Consider the following 24,557-nt stretch of genomic DNA (forward strand, 5'->3'; position numbering starts at 1 on the left):
CAGTTTCAGTTTCGTTGTTGTTTGGTTTGGTTAGTTTTAGTTGGTTAGTTGGAATCTCAGGAGCAGGCGGACTACGGAGAAGCGGTAAACGGTTGTCCGGCAAAAACGAGACCGAGACGCGCGCCTCTTTTTTCTCTCAGTGCAAATGCAGGTCAGCGAAAGCTTCTCGTGCGTAAGTTAAAGAGAGGGAAAAAGAGTCCGTGAGAGCCTGTGCGTGTGTATGAGTTAGAGAGTGCGAGACAAGGAGGATCAACAGGAACAACAACAACAACAGGGACCCTACATGAAAAAGCTTTGGTGGAAATAATAATAAAATTAAAAAGAATTATAATAACTAATAAATAAATGTGCAGACGGATATTTCTGAGTGTGTACGCAAGGCACATGTGCATCTGATTTCGTGATTTGTTTTTTTCTGGTGTTTCGTATTCTTTTTATTTTTATTTTGCGTGTTTTTGTCGACGTTGCCGTAGCCGATGAGCCGCCGTCTAAGGCTAAAAGGTTAACTTCTAAATATTAATAGTCGTTGTCGGTTTGTTGTCAACAACAAAATGCGAGTAACGCCAAAAACAACAAAGACATACAAAAATCGCGTTCGTTCGTTTATTCCGATTTTTATTTTGTTGTTCCTTGCGACGTTTCGGTTTCTGTGTTGTTCTTGTTGTGATTCGCTATTCTTTATATATGTATGTACATATATACATGCATATGTATTATTTTGTAGAGAAACTCTCACACATGCACAGTCATCGCCGAGCTTTAACTTTAACCGTTAATCGCCGAACGTTACAAGGGTAACGCTGCGTTCCAACTAGGACCATTTGAAATGCAAACGACGCACGGCCGCAACATCGACAACAAAAACAACAAACAGAGAAGCAACAAGAGCAGGAGAATCCGCCATTGAAGCACTCGACGAAATCCGCCGCAGAAAAAGAATTGAAGACAAAAAAAGAGAAGAGAAGAAAGACAAGATCCAGAGTTTCGCCTTCTCAGCAAAATTGGGGCATCAAGGAGAAGCTGCTGACAAATCAGAATTATCAAATGGTAAGCAAAACAACTGAAGATCAGCTTCCAGAGAGAGAGATCGACGAGACTCGGAAGTCTTTGCAGATGGGATCGGAATGCCATAGCCTTTGCATGGATTATTATCAGCAGTGACAATTTGCGAAAATCTGTGAAACCATTTTCGCTGTGTTTAGTCATAGTCTGCTGGGAGAATATATCGAGGAATGAGTTCTTACCGACAGCATGATACACAAACAGTTCTAGTCCAAATAATGACGCATCCAGTTCTTGAATAAGTCGGGCGGCATCTTTAAACCAACGTTAGATCATCAGAATCATGAGTACGGTTTTTCCATACTATTAATACAACGTTAAATAAACATTAATTTTTGATGTTTTCATTTACATACATATTTACAAACATATGTACATATACAACCTATGTACATTAACATTATCTATGTATATACATATCTGACAGAATTCTATGCATCTAAAAAGTCGTAAAATGACCTTTACTGCTAATTTAAAAAATTTTAAATTAATTTTAAATCAGCTTTTAAAATAATTTATAAAGTATTTTAATTTTGTTCAATATTTTTTCTAATTCAGGAAATAGTTTAATAGAGGCCAAAATTGTAAAAACCAACATATAAGGCATAAAGCAGCTCATAATTCTTGGGTAACAAACAAACGTAGCAAATTTTACAGTATGGTTCCTCAGAGAACTACATAAATATATGATACAGCCGTTCGATAAGCAAGATTTTTTAACATGATCAGTATACACAAACAATTTCGATTTGAAATGTTTTATGTTCATAGCTCTAAACCGCGCTTATAAACTGGATTGAACCTTACCTACAGTATGTCAACTAACAAAAAATGTTTTGGCATAGGAAAAGAATTTTTAAATCATACGAGAAGGTTGAAAGGACCCAAAAGTCGATTGGCACACTCAGAACTGTATTTCGCTACACTAAATGGTTGATTTTGAGTCAAATCGATTTTTCCTAAGAGCAAGTCGTTTGTAGAAACTATCATGCAGGCCCTTCCAAAAGGCTGTTGGGTGAATATCCTTACCAAAGTCCTTCTTATCCTTAACTTTGATCTATGTATGTAGAGGAGATCTGCGGGTTGACATTATGCTTTTATACGATCCTTACGAATTCCTGGCCACTCAAAGCCATGGATTAGCCAGTGTGTCCTGCACTTTGCAACGGTGTGGCTCCTTCAAAATGTCGCAAAGGGCTCCAAAAAGTAAAAACGGCTTCTGGGCATCCTTCCACCAATATTAACATTCGAATTGACTCGATCCTGCTTATTAAATATTAATTTTTGGACACATGCGGTTGATTTTCAAACAACCTTTTTTTTAATTAAATGCACTAAAATGATTTTTGCATACCTTTTAGAGTATAGAGGCCAATGGGACAAACCAAAAAAAAGTGGCCAACTCGATAGAGTTTTAACAATATAGGGGAAATTTGGTCCTTTTTTGTTTACCGATTTTTAATAAATTATTTATAAAAGATAAATTAATGAAGTCACTTGTAATAAACAGTATATTGATGTTTCATTTAAATATCAGCATATTATATATAGAAAAAGAAAGGAAAGCTAGCTTCGGGCGGAGCCGAAGTTGATATACCCTTGCAGAATACTCTGTAAATTGTATTCTCTAAAATTATTCATATGATGCATTCTTAATACTCATAAAAATCCCAACTTCCTATCTTTAAAAACACCAAAGTTATGGCATTTCCAATCGTTCAGTTATATGGCAGCTATAGGATATAGTCGGCCGATCCTTATGAAGTTTGGTAGGTCGGATTGATTGGCCAAAAATAAAACCCATAGAAAATCCCAACTTTCTAACTTAACAAACACCAAAGTTATTGCATTTCCAATCGTTCAGTTATATGGCAGCTATAGGATATAGTCGGCCGATCCTTATAAAATTTGGTGGGTCGGATTGATTGGCCAAATATAAAACCCATAGAAAATCCCAACTTCCTAACTTTACAAACACCAAAGTTATGGCATTTCCGATCAATCAGTTATATGTCAGCTATAGGATATAGTCGGCCGATCCCGGCCGTTTCGACATATATACTGCGTGCAAAGGAAAGAAGGGTGTGTGCAAAGTTTCAATTCGATAGCTTTAAAACTGAGAGACTAGTTTGCGTAGAAACAGACAGACGGGCAGACGGACAGACGGACATGGCTATATAAACTCAGGAGGTGATCCTGATCAAGAGGGTCGGAGATGTCTCCTTCACTGCGTTGCACACTTTTGACCAAAATTATAATACCATCTGCAAGGGTATAAAAAGAGCCTTAAAGTTCTACATGCTTGCTGTGCCAATAATTAAGTTCGTTACTGTATAACGTTATTATTAGCTACCACAAGAAATTTAGTGCCAAATTTGTAAAATGCGTACCCGTTTCTTGTAGAGTAAAAGGGTATATTGTATTCGTTGGAAAGTATGTAACAGGTAGAAGGAAGCGTTTCCGATCCTATAAAGTAAATATACATATATATTCTTGATCAGGATCAATAGCCAAATCGATTAAGCTGTGTCCATCTGTCTGTCTTTCCGTATTATGAACGTCGAGATGTCAGAAACAAGAGCTAAAGATTTGGGATAAATAAAACAGATTCTAGATTTTCTTGTGCAGCGCAAGTTTATTATACCCGTTACTCGTAGAGTAAAAGGGTATATTGTATTCGTGCAAAAGTATGTAACAGCTAGAAGGAAGCGTTTCCGACCCTATAAAGTATATATATTTTTGATCAGGGTCACTAGCCGAGTCGATATAGCCATGTCCGTCTGTCCGTCTGTCTGTCCGTATGAACGCTGAGATCTCGGATCTCGGATCTCGGGGCACCCGAGTATAGCGTTCTCTCTTGTTTTAAAATGCTACTATGCCCATTCTAACGCCCACAAATCGCAAAACTCTTTAGAGACCTTGTTGAATCGAATTATTTGGCGGAATATGTTAAAACCGCACCAAAACCCGAATTCGGTCAATATCTATCAACACATCAAAAATTTTGTCAAAGCAGTACTTTAGAAGGTATAGGACATCTTAAGTGTTAATTGTGACGTCACTGCATATTTGAAAACATGGTTCATATATTTGAGAAAGCGGAACAGAGCGAGAAACCTGTTAGTAGGTGGGTGCTGCTTGTTTTCAGCTTGTGGTGTTTGCACTACAGTTCGACATTTCCTGGGGGTATATTTATTTTGAAATTGGTGACCTCAGTAACGGGTATCTTATAGTCGAGGCACTCGACTGTATCGTTGCTCCTTTTTATACCCTTGCAGAGGGTATTATAATTTTGGTCAAAAGTGTGCAACGCAGTGAAGGAGACATCTCCGACCCTATAAAGTATATATATTCTTGATCAGGATCACCTCCTGAGTTGATATAGCCATGTCCGTCTGTCCGTCTGTCTGTTTCTACGCAAACTAGTCTCTCAGTTTTAAAGCTAAAACAAAGCTTTGCACACACCCTTCTTTCCTTTGCACGCAGTATATATGTCAGAACGGCCGGGATCGGCCGACTATATCCTATAGCTGCCATATAACTGATTGATCGGAAATGCCATAATTTTGGTGTTTGTAAAGTTAGGAAGCTGGGATTTTCTATGGCTTTTATATTTGGCCAATCAGTCCGACCTACCAAATTTCATAGGGATCGGCCGACTATATCCTATTGCTGCCATATAACTGAACGATCGGAAATGCCATAACTTTGGTGTTCTTAAAGTTAGGAAGTTGGGATATTTTATAAGTATTAAGAATGCAACATATGAATAATTTTGGAGAATATAATATACAGAGTATTCTGCAAGGGTATATCAACTTCGGCTCCGCCCGAAGTTAGCTTTCCTTTCTTGTTTTAATATATATTTGAACCGATACCTTGAGTTTGATCACTCTTAGTGATTAGGAGTGATTAGGATCAATAGACGAGTCGATCTACCCTTCTGTCCGTATAAACAGATCTCTGAGTTCAGAGAGTTGGTATTAATGTTGAGAAATGTTTTTTGGCGGTATACACTACATTGATCTATTAACATTGATCCAAAAACAACAGCTATTTTTAAAGTTATTTAAAAATTAATTTAACATTGTCAATGACGTCTAAAGGCGTAAAATCTTGTTATCTCCTTGCAGAGAATAAGACATTTCCGACCCTATAAAAAAAATATGTATATATTTTTGATCAGAAACAGCATCAACAGGATAGTCAATCTAGACATGTCTGTCTGTCCGTTTCTACGCAACCTAGCCTCTCAGTTTTAAACATTCTCAAAAGTCTTCTTTCTATTGCAGTATAAAAGAAAACCGTTAATCTGAAATCTTTTAAAAATACTATATTTCCGTATATGTTAAAAATCGAAGTTATAATTCTTTTAATTTATTTTGTCGATAGTTCCAACGGGAGCTATATTAAAGTGTTGACCGATCCGACTTATCGACCCTAAATAGTATTTTTAAAAGATTTCAGATTAACGGTTTACTTTTATAAAAATCGGACGACTAAAAAAAGATTTGCCAATTTTCAATCAAATTTTTGTTCGTTTCAATGACTTCCGATTTTTATAAAATGTAATCCCCAATTTTGAAATAAGAGCGTAGCCGTATATGTTTTGACACGAACATTTTTATTGGCCCGTTTCGACTTAAGAAAAATAAAAACTAAGAAAATTGTATCATATAGCTTTTAACATGAAACACTAGTTTGCCTAGAAACTGACAGACAGACGGATGGAAAGACAGACTTGGCTAGATCGACTCTTCTGGTGAAGCTGATCAAGAATATACATATATACTTAAAGGGTCGGAAATGTCTCCTTCACTGCTTTGGAATCTTTTGACTCTAATAATAATATCCTCTGCAAGGAATTAATAAGAAATACAGTCATAGGATAACGATCTAATTACTTATTTCTAAAATATTGCTTATAATTATAAAATTTGTATATATTAATTCTTTAATAACACCACCCAAAATACCACTGATCCCCACAGGAGACGAAAAACCCCCCGCCAGTGACGAGCAGTTACCACCACCAGCGGGCGCCGCGCACGCCGGAGTCGTACTTCAACGTGCCGGAGTCGGTGGCACTGCTGAACATCGTCAAGTCAGAGCGCATCCAGAGCGCGTTCCAGTCAAACCGCAAGAACCATGCCAGCGTATGGGAGATGGTCGCCGAGGTGCTCAACCGATTCAGTGCCCGGAAGCGGACGGCCAAACAGTGCTGTAACCGGTACGAGAACCTCAAGAAGATCTACACGCAGCTAAAGAAGAACCCGGAGCGCCATGTGCGCCGCAACTGGCCGTACATGTTCCTCTTCAAGGAGATCGAGGAGCAGCGCGGCGAGTGCTGGGGCTCCAACGGCAAGCGCCTGGCGCTTATCTCCAAGAACCACAACGAGCTCTCCTACTACCAGCGCCGGCGACAGGCGGCCGAACTGGGAGTGCTACTCAACAAGGACAATCTCACCCCGCACCAGCACAGCCTCCTGCAGAGCCTGAGTCAGAGCCAGAGTCATTCGCACGCCCACTCCACGGACTCCTCGCAGAGCGGGTGCAAGCTGGAGCGCTTCCTGCCCAACCACTTCGTGGAGGCTCAGCTGAACGAAGTGCCGTGCCCGGTCGGTGGGGCCGGTCCAGGGTCCGGTGGCGTTTCCGGCCTGTCCGGCGGCGCTTACGACGAGAGTCCCCTCCAGATGCAGGTGGCCGCCGCAGCCGCCGCTGCCGCAGTGGCCGCCCAGAAGCGGCACGAGCTCCAAATGGCCTGTGTCGGCGACGTTCAGATAGCGCACGAGGACGACGACGAGGATGAGCATGAGCGTCCCGCATTTAAAAACCGCCTCCACGGGCTGGGCCATGGCTTGGGCCACGGTCCGATGGATGACCCCGGCGAGGCACCCGACTTTGAAAAGGACTGCAATGGAGCCCTCAACATGCACCACCAGAATAACAACCACCATGACAATAACATATCCATGAAGTGAGTACATAAACAGGCCAAAGATTTATTCATTGCAAGAAGATATCTGAGAAACTATATAGTATGGGAAAGTTGATGCTGATCAATAATATATATACTTTATAGGGTCGGATATGACTGACATTTTATTATCATCTGCAAGGATATAAAAATAAGAGTTATTTGTACATTTGTGCGTCAGGCGGTCCAAATTTGTATTACAATTTTAAGGTCCCACTCTTACCCGCTTATTCTGTGCGTATCGATGCATTAAATCACTACATTTATTAAAAAATATGCATTTTAAGATCATTGCTGTGGCTTAAGATTTCATTGACTTAAAATGTAATTTGTTTCTTCATATTTTGACTATAATTTAAAAGAGAAAGAATGTAACAAATAGGAGAGAGATCATTTTGTACAAAGTTTTTACTGGCAGATGTATCGTATAAGTAACTAAAACTCAAAATAGATTTGGTTGATTTTAAAATAAGTCTATTGCATACCAAAATCTTCCACATTAATCGGTAAGAGTATGTTTTTCTTACAAACCTCATTTACACTCGTAGACAATATAATAGGTGTGCAGTTATTTTTTTTAATATCGTTTTAAATATAAGATTTAATAAGGAAGCTATGTTTTTTAATATCATTACACTGTTTCGGTGCGAATTGGAAAATTGCGATTTGATTTATTGCTTTGATTGCGAATTCGGTTGGTCAATTAAATATGCGTATGAAGCAAAACATTCACCTGTAGCTTATAAATACAATTATTTGGTAAGGTATTATAAAAATATACCTAATGGGGACATAAACATTAAAATTGTATTAGAAAGGCCGTGGGCGTCACTGCAGTGCGGAGGAGAGAAGGCTTATTCGACGACTCCGAGATGAAGGAAAAACGTATAATTCTATTGCCATGCTAATGAAACGTTCTCAAAAATTTGCAATAGCAAACTTACCAGGGAAATGTACAGATGAGGAACAAATTTGCATTCGATCGTAGAACCTGGTGAGGACCGAAGGGTGAGAAAAAATGGAGTAATATCCTCTGGAGTGACGAAACCAAAATACATTTATTTACATTTAATACATTTAATTTGTTATGTGTATATATTTCAAGTAGTTTATGACCAAATAATTGCTCAGTAGGTTCTCAAATCTAAGACAAGCACTTTGCTCTTATGCACACAGGTCGGAACCACTTTCGGAAGGCGAGTTCAACCCGGACGACATCCAGTTGATGCAGACGAACTACAATGGGTGAGTGCTCGCGACGGAAGGAGTTTCCGGTTCCCCTCTTAAAACCGTTGTCTTTCAGGGCACAGAACTACTATTCACCGGGCCTGGATCCAAATATTTTGCACCCCGACGTGATCGTCGACACGGACAATCTGTCCGACTGTTCCTCGTCCACCACGCTGAAGAAGAAGCGCAAGATGTCCACCTCCACCGATGGCGACAGCACCAACTACGAGCTGATTGAATATCTGAAGCGGCGCGAGAAGCGTGACGAGGAGTTCCTCAAGCGGATGGATGCGCGCGAGGACCGTCTGATGAACCTGCTAGAGCGCACGGTGGTGGCCATTGAGACGTTAGCCGTAAAGCGAGCACTTTCGTTTTCGACGACGTCCAAAGAAAAGACGCCCACGGCAGCAGATCGCTTTTCTCCGCCACAAGAAGCGCAATTTTTAGCGCCACCAGCATCGCAGGCAAATCCCGCTGAACAGCCCATTGCGGAGCGGAAAGGCAATCCGCCAGCTAGCAGCAGCAGCTCCCTTACCGTCGGGGATCAGGGTCACGTCATCGAAGTGCCTGACGATGGCGATAGCGGTGGCGGTCCTCAGGCTAAGGACACGGCTGCCAATGCCCCAAAAGCTGGAGATGAAGAGCGAGCCGATACCAAGCAGACATAGAATACAACACTCACACACCCACTATTTTAACGCTCGCTAGACCTACTTAAACCTTCCACCCATAATCCCTCCCTACCACCAATCCTGCCCGGATGGCGGAGGAGGACACAGTGCCAAAGACGAGCCACGTCTCGAATTTTTATTGAGATTGCATGTTTACTTAGAGAGCCGACGAACGTGCTCAGCGGACGAAAGAAACTTAATGGAATGTTGAGCACCGCAATTTTTGTTGCAGCGATAATTTTAATTTTTTTTAATTAGCTTTAGTTAGGCGGAATCCCACATCCGGATGCCAAATGAATCTCAACACAGCAGGATTCTCACCGCTACAATAATCTAGTTGGAGCTGCAACGGGGCTCAAATGCATTTGTGCAGCAACTTAAGCACAATCATTTCTTTTTTTTGTAATCTAGATAAATACATGTACGATTTAAAAAAAACAAACGTGGTTTATTTTACAGAGGATTAAGCTTACAACTAAATGAGGCATGCTTTGGCTTTCATAATGCCACTTTTTGTCCAAACTTTCGCCATACTTCTGCGAGGGAGTAGATCAGAGTCAACAATAATTATGTGCAGTGGCTTTGGCACTGGTGTAAAAAGTAGGTATGTAAATAAAGGAGTGGAAATCCAGAGAAAGCCCTTTAACTACCGTATAAATTAACCTAAGGATCAGCCTAAGGGGATTATTGTTTTGCTTTTTTATTCCGGTACTGTTTAATGTCCTTGCTGGGCAGGTTCTTCTTGGTCTTGGCGATCTTGTTGCTGATAAGCAGCTTCAGACGGTTCCTTACTTGGTCGTAGTGGGCCTGGTCAACCTCCGCCTTCGCGGACTTGAAGAACTTGGCGCCCTCTGCAAAACCAGATGAATTAGTTAGGTTAGATAGCACTGATGTTCTTACCTTTCAGTCGAGGATCGTTTTTGGATATGAAGAAGGACTCCAGTTTGATCTTGTTCTTCTTCTGCTTAGACTTCTTGACTGGCTGGTCCTGATTTTCCTTGCTGACCTCTATTTCTTGCTCGTCTTTTGGCGGTTTTGCTTCGTCCTCGCTGTCAGACGAGTCGTAGGAGAAGGGATTGAGCGTGTCCAAGCCGAGCTTGTTGACGGAAGCCTTGCCCACCAGGATCTTTTCGTGACCCAGCTTTTCCAACTGGTCTTGGCGCTTGGCCACCTCCTCGTCGGGGGCGCTGCCAAACATGTCAAGCAGACTGAAGCCTTCGCCCCGAGTGTTCAGAGAATCCTTAAGGGTGTCGGTGACCATGTAGAAGGCCGTTTTTGAGACGGGGGCCTGGACAGTGGCGCTGTCGCCGGTCTTCGCGTCTTTGGTCTTGGGAGCCTCCTCCTCCTTGGAGTGCTTCTGGCGCACTAGCTTTTGATGGTCCTCCTTGGCCGGATCGAAGCGCAACATTTTTTTGCTTTTGGCTGGTTTACCGTCATTGTTATTGGCCCCGCTAATCTTATGTCCCACAACCTGCTCCAGAATGTCCATCTGCCACTTACGCTCACTGTCCTCCGGCTTTGGCTCATCTCCAGAGCGGTCGCCAGAGCCCTGCAGCTCCTCCTCCTCCTCCTCTTCGTCCACAAAGTTGGCTGTGATACGAAAGCGGGGATCTATGCTCTGTTTGCTCTGCATCTCCACCAGACGCTCGCCTTTCTTTCCCTTGTGCTGCGGCAGGACGACCTCCTCGTCCTCCTCATCCTCGTCGCCCTCGAAGAGATCCCGTTTTTGTGGTTTGGACTTTTGGACAGGCTTTACCTCCTCCTCGTCGTCGCTGAACTTGATCCTCTTCGCCTGAGCCCCTTCGCCGGATATCGCAGACAGCGCCTGCTGGATGACAGACTTCTTCTGCTGGTGCCCCTGTCGCATCTTGTTAAGTGACTCCTTGCGCTTCTGCTCCGCCTGGCTGACCTTGGCGTCTGGTTGCTGCTTGGCTGGCTTGCGGTGCTGCTCGATGACGTGCAGCGGTTTCACGTCGTGCTCCTGCTGTATGACGATCTGTATTGAAAGGAAAGGAACCCGGTTTAGATGCCAAAAAATTGCAAGTCGCTAAGTAAGTGCCTACCTTGCCATTGTGCATGGAGTGGGCGGCGCGCTTCTTGGTGATTAGCAACTCCGGAGCAATCTCGTCGTCGCCTATCTCCTCGTCTTCGCCGAAGACCCTGCGCTTGTTCTGGTTGCTCCTTGCCAGCAACTGGGAGACTGGAGCCGACACCTCGGATTCGACTGACTCGCCCTGTTCCCGCCGCTGGTTCTCCTCGCGCTCACGCTTCAGTCGGTCCAGAAACGACTCCTTGGCCAAGGACACCCGCAGCTTTTCGCCGTGAAGCTGCTGCCAGTTAAGCTCGTTGACGCCTGGAAAGTGATCGCTAAGTTATCGCAACGCACTGCTCCATTCCGGCCGACTTACAGTACTGGGCATCCTCCGTCTGCAGAGTGACAAAGGCGAGCACCTTGGTCGCCCCATCCTGCTCCTTCCGCTTCAGATCCACATGCTCCACATGGCCGTAGTCCTGGAACAGGCTGCGTAGGTCCGCCTCCGAGGTCCTGGTCGGCAGATCCGCCAGGAAGAACCGAGTACTCCCCATCGTTGAGTTCAGTTTTCAGTATTGACAAAAAAACAAAACGATTTCACTGCACGTGTAGAATCCCGGCAACAATAACAATGAAAGTGTGACCACGGAAACATACACACTTCTGCCTTAAAATAACCTTCATATATATGGGCTTAAAATTAAAGTCGGTGGTTCGATTGTGCAGCGGTGGAAAATGGTACATGCTATTTATATTTTTCAATTTTTTCGCTATTAAGACTTGTAATTCAAAAATGTAGAGCTTAAGAAAAGTTTCAAACAATTTTTATTTGCAGTTTCTTGGATTAAAATTGTCTTAAAAGCATTGCTCCCGAAAGTGCGGGGAGCAGATTTTTCAAATCCCATTTTGATACATTTGCAAACCTCGAATATTCTAGAATCCATAAGTAAAGTTAGTTTTTTTTTCTTATTGATTTAGGTTTTTTGGATTACCATGCCCAAATAGCGACAAAATTCAAAAATAAAGGCAGCCTATGCTAATTCCACCCATATAAAATATATTCAGTATATCATTTAACTCAGTTCGAAAACGTTAAATAACGTTTTTGTAAATTAATTTCATAAAAAATAAGCCATGAACACAGACAATTTACACAATACCATAAACTGTTATCCGCTTCAAAAAATGCCAGCACTGATCAGCTACTGGCAGTGTTGCAAAACGCGTTGCAACACGACCGCTCCGAGCCTGCAGTGCAGCTGGTCACACCGGCAGCAGACGTCAAATTCTATTATTTTGTTTTGTTTTGCGAAAAGTTTGCAGGCAAAAGTTGCCAGCAAGCGTGGAGATAAAACCACAAGCGACGGCACCATGGCGAGCGGGACAAGCAGCAGCGGAGCGGCAGCGTCGGCGGACACGGCGCCCCCGTCGGCCGAGAAGTGGGGCTTCCCCCTGATGGAACTCTATCGCCTTGCATTCGCGTTCTACAAAAGTGAGTGACCCCTCAACCGATCCGTTTCCCCATTTCTAACTTGTAAACGTGCTTTTTGCAGGGAACTCGGGCAAGGCCATCCACCTGTCCTACGAGGACAACCTGAAACTGATCGCCTTCAAGCAGCAGGCAGCCCTGGGTCCCTTTAACACGACTCGGGCACCGGCGCTGGGCGTCCTGGACGTGATTGGGCGCGACCGCCAGCAGCACTGGCAGCTGCTGGGCGAGATCACTCGAGAGCAGGCCATGGAGGGCTTCGTCGATCTGCTGGACACCATGTGCAGCGCCTTCAGACCGTACATTGAGGCCGTGCGCCAGGATCGCGACGAGACCCTGCGCAAGGAGCTGCGCCTCATGGAGGTGGAGAAGGAGGCACGCGAACGGCAGGAGAACGCCCAGCAGGAGCTGCTCGAGGAGGGCTACAAGGAGGAGCTGCAGCGCCGCCAGCTGCAAGACGCGCTTAACAAGCAGACGTATCAGCAGTTCAAGGTAGAGCCCATCGATTTTTTCCACGAGATGCCGGGCCTCTGCACCTGTTGTTGCGCTCAATAATGCATGCTAATTGCTGGGGCCCGGCCTTGGCAGGGTCTCTGCCATTGAAAGGGGTCGTGACCCAGTTCCCAGGCAATTTAATTTACCCCCATAACACTCCATCCACAGCTGTATGCCGAGAAACAGTTCCCCGGCAATCCCGAGCAGCAGGCCGTGCTCATCCACCAGCTGCAGCGGGAGCACTACCACCAGTACATGCAGCAGCTCCATCTACAGAACCAGAATCAGCAACATAACCAGAACCCAGAGGAAAAGGGCCACCAGGACAGGGAACTGGAGGACAACGCCCCTGGCAACAACAACAACAGCCCTACCGACTTGCCCCACGCCATGGAGGCTCTGAAGCTGGGTGAAATAGAGACGCAACAGGAGCAGCATATGGCGGAGCAGCAGCTCGGCCATGTGGAGCAGGCGGAGGGCGTCGGGCAGGATCAGCTTGGCGAGGAGGAGTACGACGACTACGTCATGATATGCCCGGCCAAGATCTGGACTCGTCCCGACATCGAGCAGTTCAAGACTGAGGTGTCTGCCGGCGATGGCGACGGCGTCATTACCATCGGGCACGGCGACACGGTAACGGTGGGTTCCAATCAGATTTTTGAAAAGGCATATCTTGATTCTTACTATTCGCAGGTGCGGGTGCCCACCAACATGAACGGCAAATGCATTTTCTGGGAGTTCGCCACGGACAGTTACGACATAGGTTTCGGCATCTACTTTGAGTGGGCCAAGCCCGTGACCAACGAGGTGACCGTGCACGTGAGCGACTCCGACGAGGACGAGGACTGCGTAGACGAGGACTACCTATCCACCACCGAGGACCTGGAGTCGGGTTCGCTGTCGCAGGAGCGTGGGGCGGTTAGCAACCCGACTGCTGCCCCCAAGGCACCCATCTCCATTATTGTGCCCATCTACCGGCGTGAGTGCTACAATGAGGTGTACGTGGGCTCTCACTCCTATCCGGGCGAGGGCGTTTACTTGCTGAAGTTTGACAACAGCTACAGCATCTGGCGCTCCAAGACACTTTACTATCGCGTCTATTACGAACGTTAAGAGGCCAAAATGTATTTAATATTCACAAACTTAAAAGAATCCTATTCTATACGACCGGCTCATGTGCAAGTCCGGAATTCCCTGTAGGTGCGTATGCGTGTGCGTGTGCGCGCGGGTTCTGGTGTTACGTGTACGTTAATGCATCTCCGGAAAATAACCAATGGGAATGCCATCTCTTTGCAAATCTGCGGGTGGCCTTCTCTAATAAAACCAATATTATTTATTATTTAGTTGTAAACCGACAAAGACAAGTCCAAAATTCAATTTGAAAAAATAAACCAATAACAAGAAAACTAAACATATTCACTATTTATTATACTTATCGAATACAATTATTTTTTTCTCCGCTATTTTATCAACTTTTGTTTATAAAATTGTTCAGTTAAGACCTTAATCATCAAAAGTATTTCCCAAATTTAGAACGACTTTATTCACCATCAATTTTTTATTTTAAAATTGTGGGATACAGAACAGTTTTGTTGCTTAAAATACGTATTCGTCAATATTATAACTAAATAACGATGTTGATAAGCACCTTTTTTTTAAATGTTATAGGGCTACCACAATTTTTCAGAATCAAAAATATATCAAATACATGGACATTTTTATATCCATTATAATTCAATTCCAATCGAGTTTCAACCGAAGAGATTTGTGTTACCCCTAAATTTATCTAGTTTTTTAAACTTGTTTTCTATTTCTTTTAGATAAACTGTAGAACTTTCAGTGCATTTAAAAAGAGTTTGTTTGTGTCCCAAACGGTCCGTTAAAATATTTTCAATTCATAATTGTTTAGACGTTAGACTTTGGCTAACAAGACCACCAGAGTGAACCCACTCTTTGTTTATGTTTTGCTTATTTCTTGTATTATTTAGCTCAAAGGTGAGATAAATAAAGAAAATACAGATGAGATCTCAACTCGTGGGAGGGGGTCTTAACACAAACGGTCCTACCATCTACTGGTCTAGTGCTTACTGCCGCCGCCCGGTCACACTGGCCATTATGCATGCACTCAGGTTTTCAGCCGGCAATGGAATAGGGAATGCAATCGGAGGAGGGCTCAGAGGAGCACTGCGGTGCCACGGACGCCGCCTCAGCTACGTGCTGGGCATCGAGACCTCATGCGATGACACGGGCATCGCCATTGTGGACACGGCCGGCCGGGTGAGGGCAAATGTTCTGGAGTCCCAACAGGAGTTCCACACTCGGTGAGTACGTTCGTGTATTCGTTCGAAAATCTAACCGATTGGCTTGCAGATACGGCGGCATCATCCCACCAAGGGCCCAGGACCTGCACCGCGCCAGAATCGAGTCCACCTACCAGCGCTGTCTGGCGGAGGCCCAACTGCAGCCGGAGGAGCTGGCGGCCATCGCGGTGACCACGCGGCCCGGACTGCCAATGAGCCTTCTGGTGGGCCTGCGCTTTGCTCGCCACCTAACGCGTCGCCTGCAGAAGCCCCTACTCCCTGTTCACCACATGGAGGCGCACGCTCTGCAGGCCCGCATGGAGCACCCGAAGGAAATCCGCTTCCCGTTCCTCTGCCTGTTAGCCAGCGGCGGCCACTGCCAGCTAGCGGTGGTTCACGGCCCCGGCAGACTGGCGCTCCTCGGCCAGACACTGGACGACGCGCCCGGAGAAGCCTTCGACAAGATCGGGCGGCGCCTGCGCCTGCACATCCTACCCGAGTACCGACTGTGGAACGGTGGGCGGGCCATCGAGCACGCCGCCCTGCTAGCCAGCAATCCGCTGGCCTACGAGTTCCCCCTACCGCTAGCACAGCAGCGCAACTGCAACTTCAGCTTCGCCGGCATCAAGAACAACTCCTTCCGCGCTATCAAAACGCGGGAGCGGGAAGAGCTAACACCTCCGGACGGAGTCATCAGCAACTACGGCGACTTCTGCGCCGGCCTGCTGCGCGCCGTCAGCCGGCATTTGATGCACCGCACCCAACGGGCGATCGAGTACTGCCTGCTGCCGAACGTTCGACTTTTTGGCGACGCCCCGCCCACGCTTATCATGTCCGGCGGGGTGGCCAATAACGACGTCATCTACGCCAATATCGCGCACCTGGCCGCCCAGTACGGATGTAGGAGCTTCCGGCCGTCCAAGCGCTACTGCTCGGACAACGGTGTGATGATCGCCTGGCACGGCGTAGAGCAGCTCATGCAGGACAAGGAGGGCAGTCTGCGCTTCGACTACGACCACATCGACATCCAGGGTACGGCGGGCTTCGCCGAATCCCACGAGGAGGCAGTGGCCGCGGCGGCCATCAAGTGCAAATGGATACAGCCTCTGGGCTGACGGTCCGCATTAGTTTCTCTTTTTGCCTTACACTTCCCGATAAGTTAGAGTAAGGTGCTTTAAATAAGTTTAATGTTGTTATGTGAGGGAAACTAAATCCTTTGAATTATAGGCTATTTTCGTAAAATTCCAAGAAAAACGTTTTTTTTTACTCTGTTACGACTGCGGCATTAGAGCTCAGTCCAAAGGACTTCACATGTCTGCCTGGGTTTAAATAGGAAAAACGCAGTTCTAAATAATATATATTATTAATAGGGTGGGAGATAGACGCTTCGTTAGGTATTACTGACCAAAATTCAGTAGCTTACTTTACTTGGCAAATTCTTTACCATTAAAGGGAAAAAGAACTCGGTTCTCATTATCATTAAAATAATAAATGCTAAATAATTTATCAACGAATTTAACATAAGTAGGCTTGTCTGAGGAGTTTAGTATTAAAACATGCATCCATGTCTTAAAAACTCTTTATCACTTTATCATCTTAGATAGTTAATCATTGCCTTCTAGTAATATTTTCATCTATAAATTTCACAAATAAATCGATGATTAATTATCGCTCTTTCATAAACTAAAATTCTTAAAAAAATAGTACTTATTTTCATTTAATTATTTCAAATGGATTTAAGAGCAAGTGTTTCTTGGCCAATACAGATTAAAACTGTCTATATAATTTCTTCTCCCTTACCATTTTGCAGTTTTTTCGGATCCATAGCCTACTACCGTATTTATATTATGACCGTTGTATGTATTCAGTTACACAAGAAAGTTGATTATGAATTTAATGTCGTCATCGTCTTGCATCAGGTGCATCGTATAACTTAAATAATCCCTTTATAAGCTTGTTACCACATTGGAAGTAAATTCCCATTTAATTTGTTTGATATCGCCTGCTTTAATAATATTATTGGTGTTTTCACTCCATTGATTCATAAACAAACACCTATCACTACCTATTCGCATTCGTCCCGTTTTCTAAATGTCCTGAAATTCATAGCAAGTCGTTGTAATTCACGGACATGGTGCTTATGCTCACACTTTTTCCAACATCTAATGTAATTATTGCATTAAATTTGGCGTCCATAAAAACACTTCAGCATACGGTTTTGTACATATGAATTTCTAAGAAAACGGCAGATCAATTGTTTAATTTTCACCTTTTTACGAACTTAGTTTTGGGTTTTTGTTCCTTGTTCATTCTGGAAAACTGGCAACACAGAAAACGTTTCGTTTTGGATTTCGTTTTATTATAAGATATCTGAAATCAATAATGTTAAATCACTAAGGTCTAGAAAAAAAATGTAAAAATTGATAATGTATACATATAAAAATATTAAAAAATGCATTAGTTCGTATTTTCTTTTTCTTTGTTGTTTTTGCTGAACTACAATACAAATTTGTTTCTTGCTGTTGCCGTTTGTTTTATTGTTATACTTTATGGATTATACATATTTAAATATATATATTTATATAGATTGTAAATTTCAGATGTGTGTTTGTGGTTGCAACGCCTAGTTCTGTTTTTGTTTCGTTTTCTTTTAATTTATTTTTAATCATATTTCAATACTCATACTCTTAGTTTTATTACATAATAAGCTTCACTTTCATATTTGCATGCTAGCAAATTCCTTCCAACCTCCGTTTTCTGAACATAACGCCATTAGTTATCATAAATATTTTATTTAATCTTCGCGACTTTGCTTATTTTTCACATTGCTCATGGGACTATCGACTTGGATTGCAAGTGTTTCATAGACTGATGCAAAACAAAAATTTGCATGGTTCTCCCTTTTTTTGTTTGTTTTTTTTTTGTTTTATCATAAGTTTATATTTTGTTGTTTCTTCTTAATTCTTGTATATATATAAAGAAATATATATAAATAATTTGTTTTCGCTATATTGATATTGTGTTTTCTCTCTTAATAAGAAAATTGCGCCAAAAACAAGAATGCGAGCAGAAATGAAGTCGGTCCTGGCGAAGATCGGGATTGAAATCTGAGGGGCGGAAGAGTGTCCCAGTTTAAAAGCAACTGCCCAGTCAGCTGAGACAGTGTTTAAATCATAATCCAGGGCGATTCTAGCTCCAAAGTCGGAGCACGGACAGTACCGACACAGATACGGATAGAGAAAGAGAGGGAGAGACAGACATAGGCAGATGGAGGGGAAGCAGCTTCTGGAGTACTGGGCTGGACTGGGCTCCGGCAGAAGCGATTGCAGAATTACATTGTCAAAACATATATATGGGCATATATTAAACGCTTCTCGACGCTGGGAGGCTGGGAAGGAGTCAATGCGATAGTAGAAAGCCAGAAAGAAAGGGACACATCATGCGGGGGGAGAAGAATTATAAGAATTTGCACTTCCTTTTCTTTGTCGGCTCTGGCGGCTCAAGGGCGGCCAGGATGGCCTCGTCGAATACATTTTTCAGGCCCTTCTGTGTCAAGGCCGAGCACTCCACGTACTTGACGGCCTTCAGCTCCTTGGCCAGCTTCTCGCCCTGCTCCATGGTGATGGGCTTCTGCTTGTTCTTGGCCAGCTTCTCCAGCGTGCTGGTTTCGTCGCGCAAGTCGATCTGTGTGCCCACCAGCAGGAACGGCGTCTTTTGGCAATGGTGCGTGATCTCGGGCACCCACTGTGGAGTTGATTAAATGTCCGGTTAGTCTGTTTTGGCACATCTATCTGCTGCTATCTGCTTACCTTCTCCTTGACGTTCTCAAATGAACTGGGACTAACCACCGAGAAGCAGACCAGGAAGACATCCGTCTGTGGGTAGGAGAGCGGACGCAGCCGGTCGTAGTCCTCCTGCCCGGCCGTATCGAACAGGCCCAGTGTGTAGGGCTCGCCGCCGATCATCACGGTGACCGCATAGTTATCAAAGACCGTGGGCACGTACTCCGAGGGGAACTTGTTGGTTGTGTACGAGATGAGCAGGCAGGTCTTGCCCACGGCTCCGTCGCCGACGACCACGCACTTGATGGTTTGCATGTTGTGCAGATGGATGACTCCTGCGGTGTAAGAGAGAGCGTAGGATTAGTTTCCGGATTTTGTCACCCGTCGGCGGGGAAGAGGCGGGGAGGCAGACTAGGGTGCGGTCCTGGCCCACTCCTGCTCCTGCCAGAGTGACCGTTCGTCGGCAGGGCCTTATCTATGCGGAGCAGCGGGCATATCTGTGCAGACCGAGCGATGACTCAAGCCAAAGAAAGAACGGAAAGCAACGGCGCACACAGATAAGCCGGACGGACGGGCATCAGAAAATTCTGATTGGACACACACGGGCGTATCGAGTAGGCTGCACCGGTGTGTGTGTGTGTGTCCGAGCGGTGCGTGTTCACTTAAATGCAGTTTTTACTGCACTAGCTCTTTGCCAACTTTATTGCACACGAAACCAGCAGTAGACAGCTGCTAATCTTAACTTGTTTTCCCCCGCAATTAGTAATGAACCAGACAATATTTGCCATTCACGGGTTAAAAACTAATGAAATTTGGAACCAATTATTTATCACACACGCACACCGTTGCACGAACCACACACACACACACACAAGCAGGCCCGTCATCGACGTATCGTTTCGTTCACTTTTCACTGGATAATTTTTTAACTTCTATCTGGATCTTTGGCACTCTTTTACGTCCACCTGCTCTAGGCATATTTTCTACTTACAGTTAATGGAAAATTGCAACCGCTGGCGCGTCCGTTCCGTTTTCCGCTTTTCTGGGCTGGGCTCGATTCGTACGGAAAACTACTATTTCCTTTTGTGTGTTCGTGTTCTCCCTCTCCAGCGATCTGTTTGCGTGCGAGTGACTAGCGCGGCGTTGCCACCCAGCCTCAGTGCTCCCACCCGGCTTGCCGAGCGAGTAGCGGATACACACCCCTCAGTTAGCTAAGACATGCTCTGCAGTACGAATTTGTTCCCGGTCACACTGTTTGTAGGGGTGAAAAAACATCGATGATGATTATGTTTTGCGATGGATGTTTTTTAACCTCTAGTTGCACAATATCTCAAACCTTTCTCATTGATATCGAAATTATCATATATCAACGCAGAACGACCGTTTACACTAGGCAATAGGCTGTAGGAAAACTGTTCTCTTCTTCGATTTGAAACAGAAATCGGGGAAAACAACAGCGGAGCTAACAAAGGAAATGTATATTTCAATACGTTTTTAGGCGAAATGTTGTTAATCTGCCATATAAACTTGTAACAGCTGCCTTGAAGAGCTTATACATTACATAAGGTGTAATTGATTGGATCTTTAATCATATTTTAATTTAATCATTACGGTCCCTGCAAGAACACCCTTCATGTTCCATACTCAACCGTTTCATTTTTGTCGCTTATTTGACGCACATCATTTTTTAAGCCTAGTGGAATATTCAAAATAGTCAATACGGCCACACTGTTGGCAACACGTGCACGATTTGCTGCATTTAATTTGAATTCGGTTCAATTTCTCGAGATTGTATTGAATCGGAGGAAAAATGGGCAAGAAAACCAAAGTTGGAAAAACCAGAAAGGACAAGTTCTACCAGCTAGCGAAGGAAACTGGACTTCGATCGCGTGCTGCCTTCAAGTTGATCCAACTAAATCGAAAATTTGGTTTCCTTCAGCAGTCGCAAGTATGTTTGGACCTGTGCGCAGCTCCCGGAGGATGGATGCAGGTGGCCAAGCAGAACATGCCGGTGTCCAGCATTGTAATTGGCGTGGATCTCTTCCCGATCCGCCCAATAGCCGGTTGCATTGGTCTGGTTGAGGACATAACCACCGAGAAATGCCGGCAGTCGCTGACTAAGGAGTTGCAATCGTGGAAGGCCGATGTTGTGCTCCACGATGGAGCTCCCAACGTGGGTCGCAACTGGCTCTACGATGCCTATCAGCAGATCTGCCTCACCCTCAACGCCCTCAAGCTGACCACACAGTTTCTGCGCAGCGGCGGTTGGTTCGTAACAAAGGTATTCCGCTCCAAGGACTACAACGCTCTGCTCTGGGTTTTGAAGCAGCTTTTCAAGAAGGTTCATGCCACCAAACCAAGCGCCTCGCGTAAGGAATCCGCCGAGATATTTGTGGTCTGCCAGGGGTACATAGCACCCGACCACATAGATCCCCGTCTGCTGGACTCGAAATATGTCTTCGAGGAGCTCGACCTCGACGCCAAGAAGAAGAGCAGCCTGCTTCATCCGGAAAAGCAGAAGCGCATCAAAGCCGAGGGATACACAGCTCAGGATATTGCTCTCCGCAACGATCTAGCTGCCACAGAGTTTATGCAAGCTGAAAATGCCCTAGCTGCCCTACAAGGCGTGGGATCAATTCGCATCGATGACAAACGAATTGCTAATCACAAAAAAACCACACCAGAAATCCTGGAGTGCTGTAAAGATCTTAAGGTCTTGGGCCGCAAAGATATTAAAGGACTTGTGCAATGGTGGAAAGACGTAAGGGAACTTCTTGTGAAAAAGGAAACACCACTGGTCGTCGGGGACCCCAATGCCGAAGAGGAAAAGGCGAAGCCATTAACACAAGCGGAAATAGAGGACATGGAAGACGCCGAACTTCAAACGCAAATCGACACAATTTTGGACGAGGAGAAAAAAGATCTGAAGCGGAAGCGGAAGAAGACGCTTAAAACAAAAGCGAAATTGCACGAGAAGATGAACCTCAACATGGTAATCAAGGGAGACGATGGTCCTGTCGAGGAAATGGAGCACGAAATATTTGAGCTCAAAAATATAAACACCTCTGCTGAGCTGGACGGTTTGCTAGATGTTCAGCCTGATTTTGCTGTGGACGAAAATCTTCCCGAGCAACCTAAGCTGTCAAAATACAAGTATTATGACAAGGATGAACAGAATGTAAATGATGATTTGAACTATGGGGACGAGGATGACGAAGAACAGAGCGAAGCTTCAGAAGACGACACCAACCTGGATAAACGGGGCCTGGGCCTTAGTGACGACGATGAAGAGGTTTCAAAAGGCAAAAACAAGAGGAAAAAACGATCCGAGAATCCACTCATTAAATCAACTGATTTTCGGGATAAAAATACTAAGCGGGAGCAACGTGTTCAGCTTTGGTATGAAAAAGATGTCCTCCAAAATATAAAGTCAGACGACGATGAAGAAAACTACGACCTAGATAATCTGGCTAAGGAATACAAGGCCAAGGGTGTGTCAGTGTTGGGTGAGAGCACCCTTACCGCGGATGACGAACTAATCCAAGGCAAGAAAGCCAAACGTCGCGCACGCCACGAAGCCACAGCAAAGGAAAGCAGCTCAGAGTCATCCGACTCCGAAGATGAAGATGACAAGCATGATAATGAAGACTCGGTTACAGGTTAGTATTAACAAATAAATGGCTTACTGAAAGTCATTCGAAATCTAGGTTGATAATGATAAAGAAACTAAATTGACATGCAAATAATTGATAATATTTTATTGTAAGAAAATAAGAAAGTACACTAAAGTTCAAGGAGAAAAGATACGATTATTATCCACTAGGATATTCAGGCTTAAAACCCTCACACAACGAAATCCTGGATCTTACCTAAGCATGTTCAATGTAGTTTAGATTTAAATAAATATCCTTCTTAAACATTTTCCCATTTTTATGTTTCAGAAACAAAGGTGAAAAAGGTTCGCTTATCCGAAAATGAGATGGCATTGGGTGCATTTTTAACCCGCAACAAGAAAACACGCCGTGACCTCATCGACGCCGCCTGGAATAGATATGCTTTTAACGATGAAAATCTTCCCGTTTGGTTTGTACAAGATGAGGATGAGCACATGACCAAACCACAGCCAGTTCCCAAGGAGCTAACCGCGGAGTACCAACGCAAATTGCAGGAGGTGAATGTGCGCCCAATAAAGAAGGTCATGGAGGCTAAGGCGCGTAAACAGCGTCGTTCCACAAAACGCTTAGCTAAGGCTAAGAAAATGGCCGAAAAGATAATGGAGAACAGCGATTCCACCAATCACGAGAAATCAAAGCAGCTTAAAAAGGTGTACAAAAAGGCTCAAGAGAAAAAGAAGGAGGTTACATATGTAGTCGCTAAAAAGCAATCAGCCGCTCGGCGAGCCCGTCGCCCAGCAGGTGTGAAAGGTCAGTATCGTGTCGTTGATCCACGAGAAAAGAAGGACAAGCGGTCAGTAGTAGCAAAAAAGAAACGCGAGAAGGGCGGAAAGGGCGGAAAAGGCCGGAAAGGAAGCCGCAAATAAAGCATAATATGTAAAAACAAATTTTAATGTAATATTTTATAGTTATTAAATATATGCGTACAAATCATATTGGATTTTTGCAGGATTGTGGATTATTTTAATTATTTTAAATTAACTCCATTGGTGCTATATATACTTTATGTACATTGTATACTATAAATGTAACTATACATTTAAAATAAGAAATTGGTAGTCCGTGATCATGGACTTATGGATTAATCGATCACAAAACTCATGCGCCTTTGTCTTCGGGAAAAATTATGTAAATGTCAAGCGAAACTTTCAAAACGCTTTTTTAAATCACGCTTTATATCAATAGTTTTCTATATCATACAATATGCAAATAAAAATTGTTGGAGGGGATTAATAAATAAATACATTTTATATAATTATAATTGATAGAAACTGAAAATGAAAGTTTAAATTTAAGTGTTAGGCGTGGCGTAACGATCTCAAATTACTCATACGACATGTAATTTCATGTTCAGTATATTTTTTGATCAAAGCCAACAGTACGTGTGAGTGAAACACTAAGGCCTATGCCCTGAAATGTTCATACAAATTTGGACCGTCCTATTGTGCATTGCTAATGGTGAATGTTTTTACTCTCCTTTTAAGTTAAAATTGGGTTCTATGAAAAGGGATTCCTGAAACCTAGAAGCAGATACAAAACAAGATACATACATATGTCACAGGCTTAAGCCTTGTAAATAACATTGCACGAAATAGATTTCCCATTGGCACATAATGGGAGTGAGCGAGAGGCACGATTCGTCGTGAAATGCGTTTAATTCAGAAAGCATATTTTAGTTTACAAATGCAATATGTTGTTAAAAAATGTTCCTCGGTTTTCCAAGAAACAATTTTTTTAAAGCTGGTGTAAGCCTAATTTTTTTAATACTTTCGTATTATTTTTCCGCTTATTCCCCTAAACAAGCTGACTTTTTAAAGTCTACCTATACTCACCCTTTGCTTCATA

The 24,557-nt window shown here is 43.8% G+C and overlaps 6 protein-coding genes across 10 annotated transcripts; 4 read left to right on the forward strand and 2 right to left on the reverse strand.

Moving 5' to 3' along the window:
* Positions 1 to 9,382, forward strand: LOC108042118. Of its 5 annotated transcripts, none has more exons than XM_017120252.1 (5): positions 1 to 84; positions 725 to 1,047; positions 6,054 to 7,039; positions 8,216 to 8,284; positions 8,343 to 9,382. In XM_017120252.1, exons 2-5 carry the CDS (start codon positions 1,045 to 1,047, stop codon positions 8,935 to 8,937), a joined length of 1,653 nt encoding a protein of 550 aa, XP_016975741.1. In that variant the 5' UTR covers positions 1 to 84; positions 725 to 1,044; the 3' UTR covers positions 8,938 to 9,382. The 5 variants fall into 5 exon arrangements, with proteins under 5 accessions (XP_016975741.1, XP_016975739.1, XP_016975740.1 ...); XM_017120250.2 differs by having other exon boundaries at positions 4 to 172; XM_017120251.2 differs by having other exon boundaries at positions 4 to 172; positions 794 to 1,047.
* On the reverse strand, positions 9,368 to 11,616 carry LOC108042117 (probable RNA-binding protein CG14230). The gene is made up of 4 exons (XM_017120248.2): positions 11,349 to 11,616; positions 11,004 to 11,293; positions 9,841 to 10,936; positions 9,368 to 9,791 (listed from the first exon to the last, which is right to left on the reverse strand). The coding sequence occupies exons 1-4, from the start codon at positions 11,524 to 11,526 to the stop codon at positions 9,625 to 9,627; spliced, it is 1,731 nt and encodes a 576-aa protein (XP_016975737.1). The 5' UTR covers positions 11,527 to 11,616; the 3' UTR covers positions 9,368 to 9,624.
* Positions 11,617 to 12,218: 602 nt separating this feature from the next.
* Positions 12,219 to 14,367, forward strand: LOC108042119 (Golgi resident protein GCP60). The gene is made up of 4 exons (XM_017120255.2): positions 12,219 to 12,464; positions 12,526 to 12,953; positions 13,125 to 13,595; positions 13,650 to 14,367. The coding sequence occupies exons 1-4, from the start codon at positions 12,344 to 12,346 to the stop codon at positions 14,067 to 14,069; spliced, it is 1,440 nt and encodes a 479-aa protein (XP_016975744.2). The 5' UTR covers positions 12,219 to 12,343; the 3' UTR covers positions 14,070 to 14,367.
* Positions 14,368 to 15,020: 653 nt separating this feature from the next.
* Positions 15,021 to 16,504, forward strand: LOC108042120 (probable tRNA N6-adenosine threonylcarbamoyltransferase, mitochondrial). Its single transcript, XM_017120256.2, has 2 exons — positions 15,021 to 15,277; positions 15,327 to 16,504. The coding sequence occupies exons 1-2, from the start codon at positions 15,072 to 15,074 to the stop codon at positions 16,369 to 16,371; spliced, it is 1,251 nt and encodes a 416-aa protein (XP_016975745.2). The 5' UTR covers positions 15,021 to 15,071; the 3' UTR covers positions 16,372 to 16,504.
* Positions 16,505 to 18,028: 1,524 nt separating this feature from the next.
* On the reverse strand, positions 18,029 to 20,173 carry LOC108042121 (cdc42 homolog). The gene is made up of 3 exons (XM_017120257.2): positions 20,030 to 20,173; positions 19,066 to 19,373; positions 18,029 to 19,000 (listed from the first exon to the last, which is right to left on the reverse strand). Exons 2-3 carry the CDS (start codon positions 19,351 to 19,353, stop codon positions 18,713 to 18,715), a joined length of 576 nt encoding a protein of 191 aa, XP_016975746.1. The 5' UTR covers positions 19,354 to 19,373; positions 20,030 to 20,173; the 3' UTR covers positions 18,029 to 18,712.
* Positions 20,174 to 20,764: 591 nt separating this feature from the next.
* Positions 20,765 to 23,652, forward strand: LOC108042125 (pre-rRNA 2'-O-ribose RNA methyltransferase FTSJ3). The gene is made up of 2 exons (XM_017120261.2): positions 20,765 to 22,697; positions 22,980 to 23,652. Exons 1-2 carry the CDS (start codon positions 20,849 to 20,851, stop codon positions 23,576 to 23,578), a joined length of 2,448 nt encoding a protein of 815 aa, XP_016975750.1. The 5' UTR covers positions 20,765 to 20,848; the 3' UTR covers positions 23,579 to 23,652.
* The last annotated feature ends 905 nt before the right edge of the window (positions 23,653 to 24,557 follow it).

Source organism: Drosophila rhopaloa, unplaced genomic scaffold (genome assembly GCF_018152115.1).
Source record: "Drosophila rhopaloa isolate 14029-0021.01 unplaced genomic scaffold, ASM1815211v1 contig_3, whole genome shotgun sequence".
In the NCBI taxonomy this organism is placed as follows: Eukaryota; Metazoa; Arthropoda; class Insecta; order Diptera; family Drosophilidae; genus Drosophila; species Drosophila rhopaloa.

What these genes read in the sequence shown, in the direction of transcription:
- LOC108042118 (XM_017120252.1), top strand. An exon ending in GACAATAACATATCCATGAA is followed by an intron (nt 7,040 to 8,215) that starts GTGAGTACATAA and finishes TTATGCACACAG; the next exon opens with GTCGGAACCACTTTCGGAAG. An exon ending in ATGCAGACGAACTACAATGG is followed by an intron (nt 8,285 to 8,342) that starts GTGAGTGCTCGC and finishes GTTGTCTTTCAG; the next exon opens with GGCACAGAACTACTATTCAC.
- LOC108042117 (XM_017120248.2), bottom strand. Translation starts at nt 11,526, where the DNA reads ATGGGGAGTACTCGGTTCTTCCTGGCGGATCTGCCGACCAGGACCTCG. An exon ending in ACTCCATGCACAATGGCAAG is followed by an intron (nt 10,937 to 11,003) that starts GTAGGCACTTAC and finishes CTTTCAATACAG; the next exon opens with ATCGTCATACAGCAGGAGCA. An exon ending in AAACGATCCTCGACTGAAAG is followed by an intron (nt 9,792 to 9,840) that starts GTAAGAACATCA and finishes CTGGTTTTGCAG; the next exon opens with AGGGCGCCAAGTTCTTCAAG.
- LOC108042119 (XM_017120255.2), top strand. Translation starts at nt 12,344, where the DNA reads ATGGCGAGCGGGACAAGCAGCAGCGGAGCGGCAGCGTCGGCGGACACG. An exon ending in AGACGTATCAGCAGTTCAAG is followed by an intron (nt 12,954 to 13,124) that starts GTAGAGCCCATC and finishes CTCCATCCACAG; the next exon opens with CTGTATGCCGAGAAACAGTT. An exon ending in GGCACGGCGACACGGTAACG is followed by an intron (nt 13,596 to 13,649) that starts GTGGGTTCCAAT and finishes TACTATTCGCAG; the next exon opens with GTGCGGGTGCCCACCAACAT.
- LOC108042120 (XM_017120256.2), top strand. Translation starts at nt 15,072, where the DNA reads ATGCATGCACTCAGGTTTTCAGCCGGCAATGGAATAGGGAATGCAATC. An exon ending in CAACAGGAGTTCCACACTCG is followed by an intron (nt 15,278 to 15,326) that starts GTGAGTACGTTC and finishes ATTGGCTTGCAG; the next exon opens with ATACGGCGGCATCATCCCAC.
- LOC108042121 (XM_017120257.2), bottom strand. Translation starts at nt 19,353, where the DNA reads ATGCAAACCATCAAGTGCGTGGTCGTCGGCGACGGAGCCGTGGGCAAG. An exon ending in TTGAGAACGTCAAGGAGAAG is followed by an intron (nt 19,001 to 19,065) that starts GTAAGCAGATAG and finishes TCAACTCCACAG; the next exon opens with TGGGTGCCCGAGATCACGCA.
- LOC108042125 (XM_017120261.2), top strand. Translation starts at nt 20,849, where the DNA reads ATGGGCAAGAAAACCAAAGTTGGAAAAACCAGAAAGGACAAGTTCTAC. An exon ending in TAATGAAGACTCGGTTACAG is followed by an intron (nt 22,698 to 22,979) that starts GTTAGTATTAAC and finishes TTTATGTTTCAG; the next exon opens with AAACAAAGGTGAAAAAGGTT.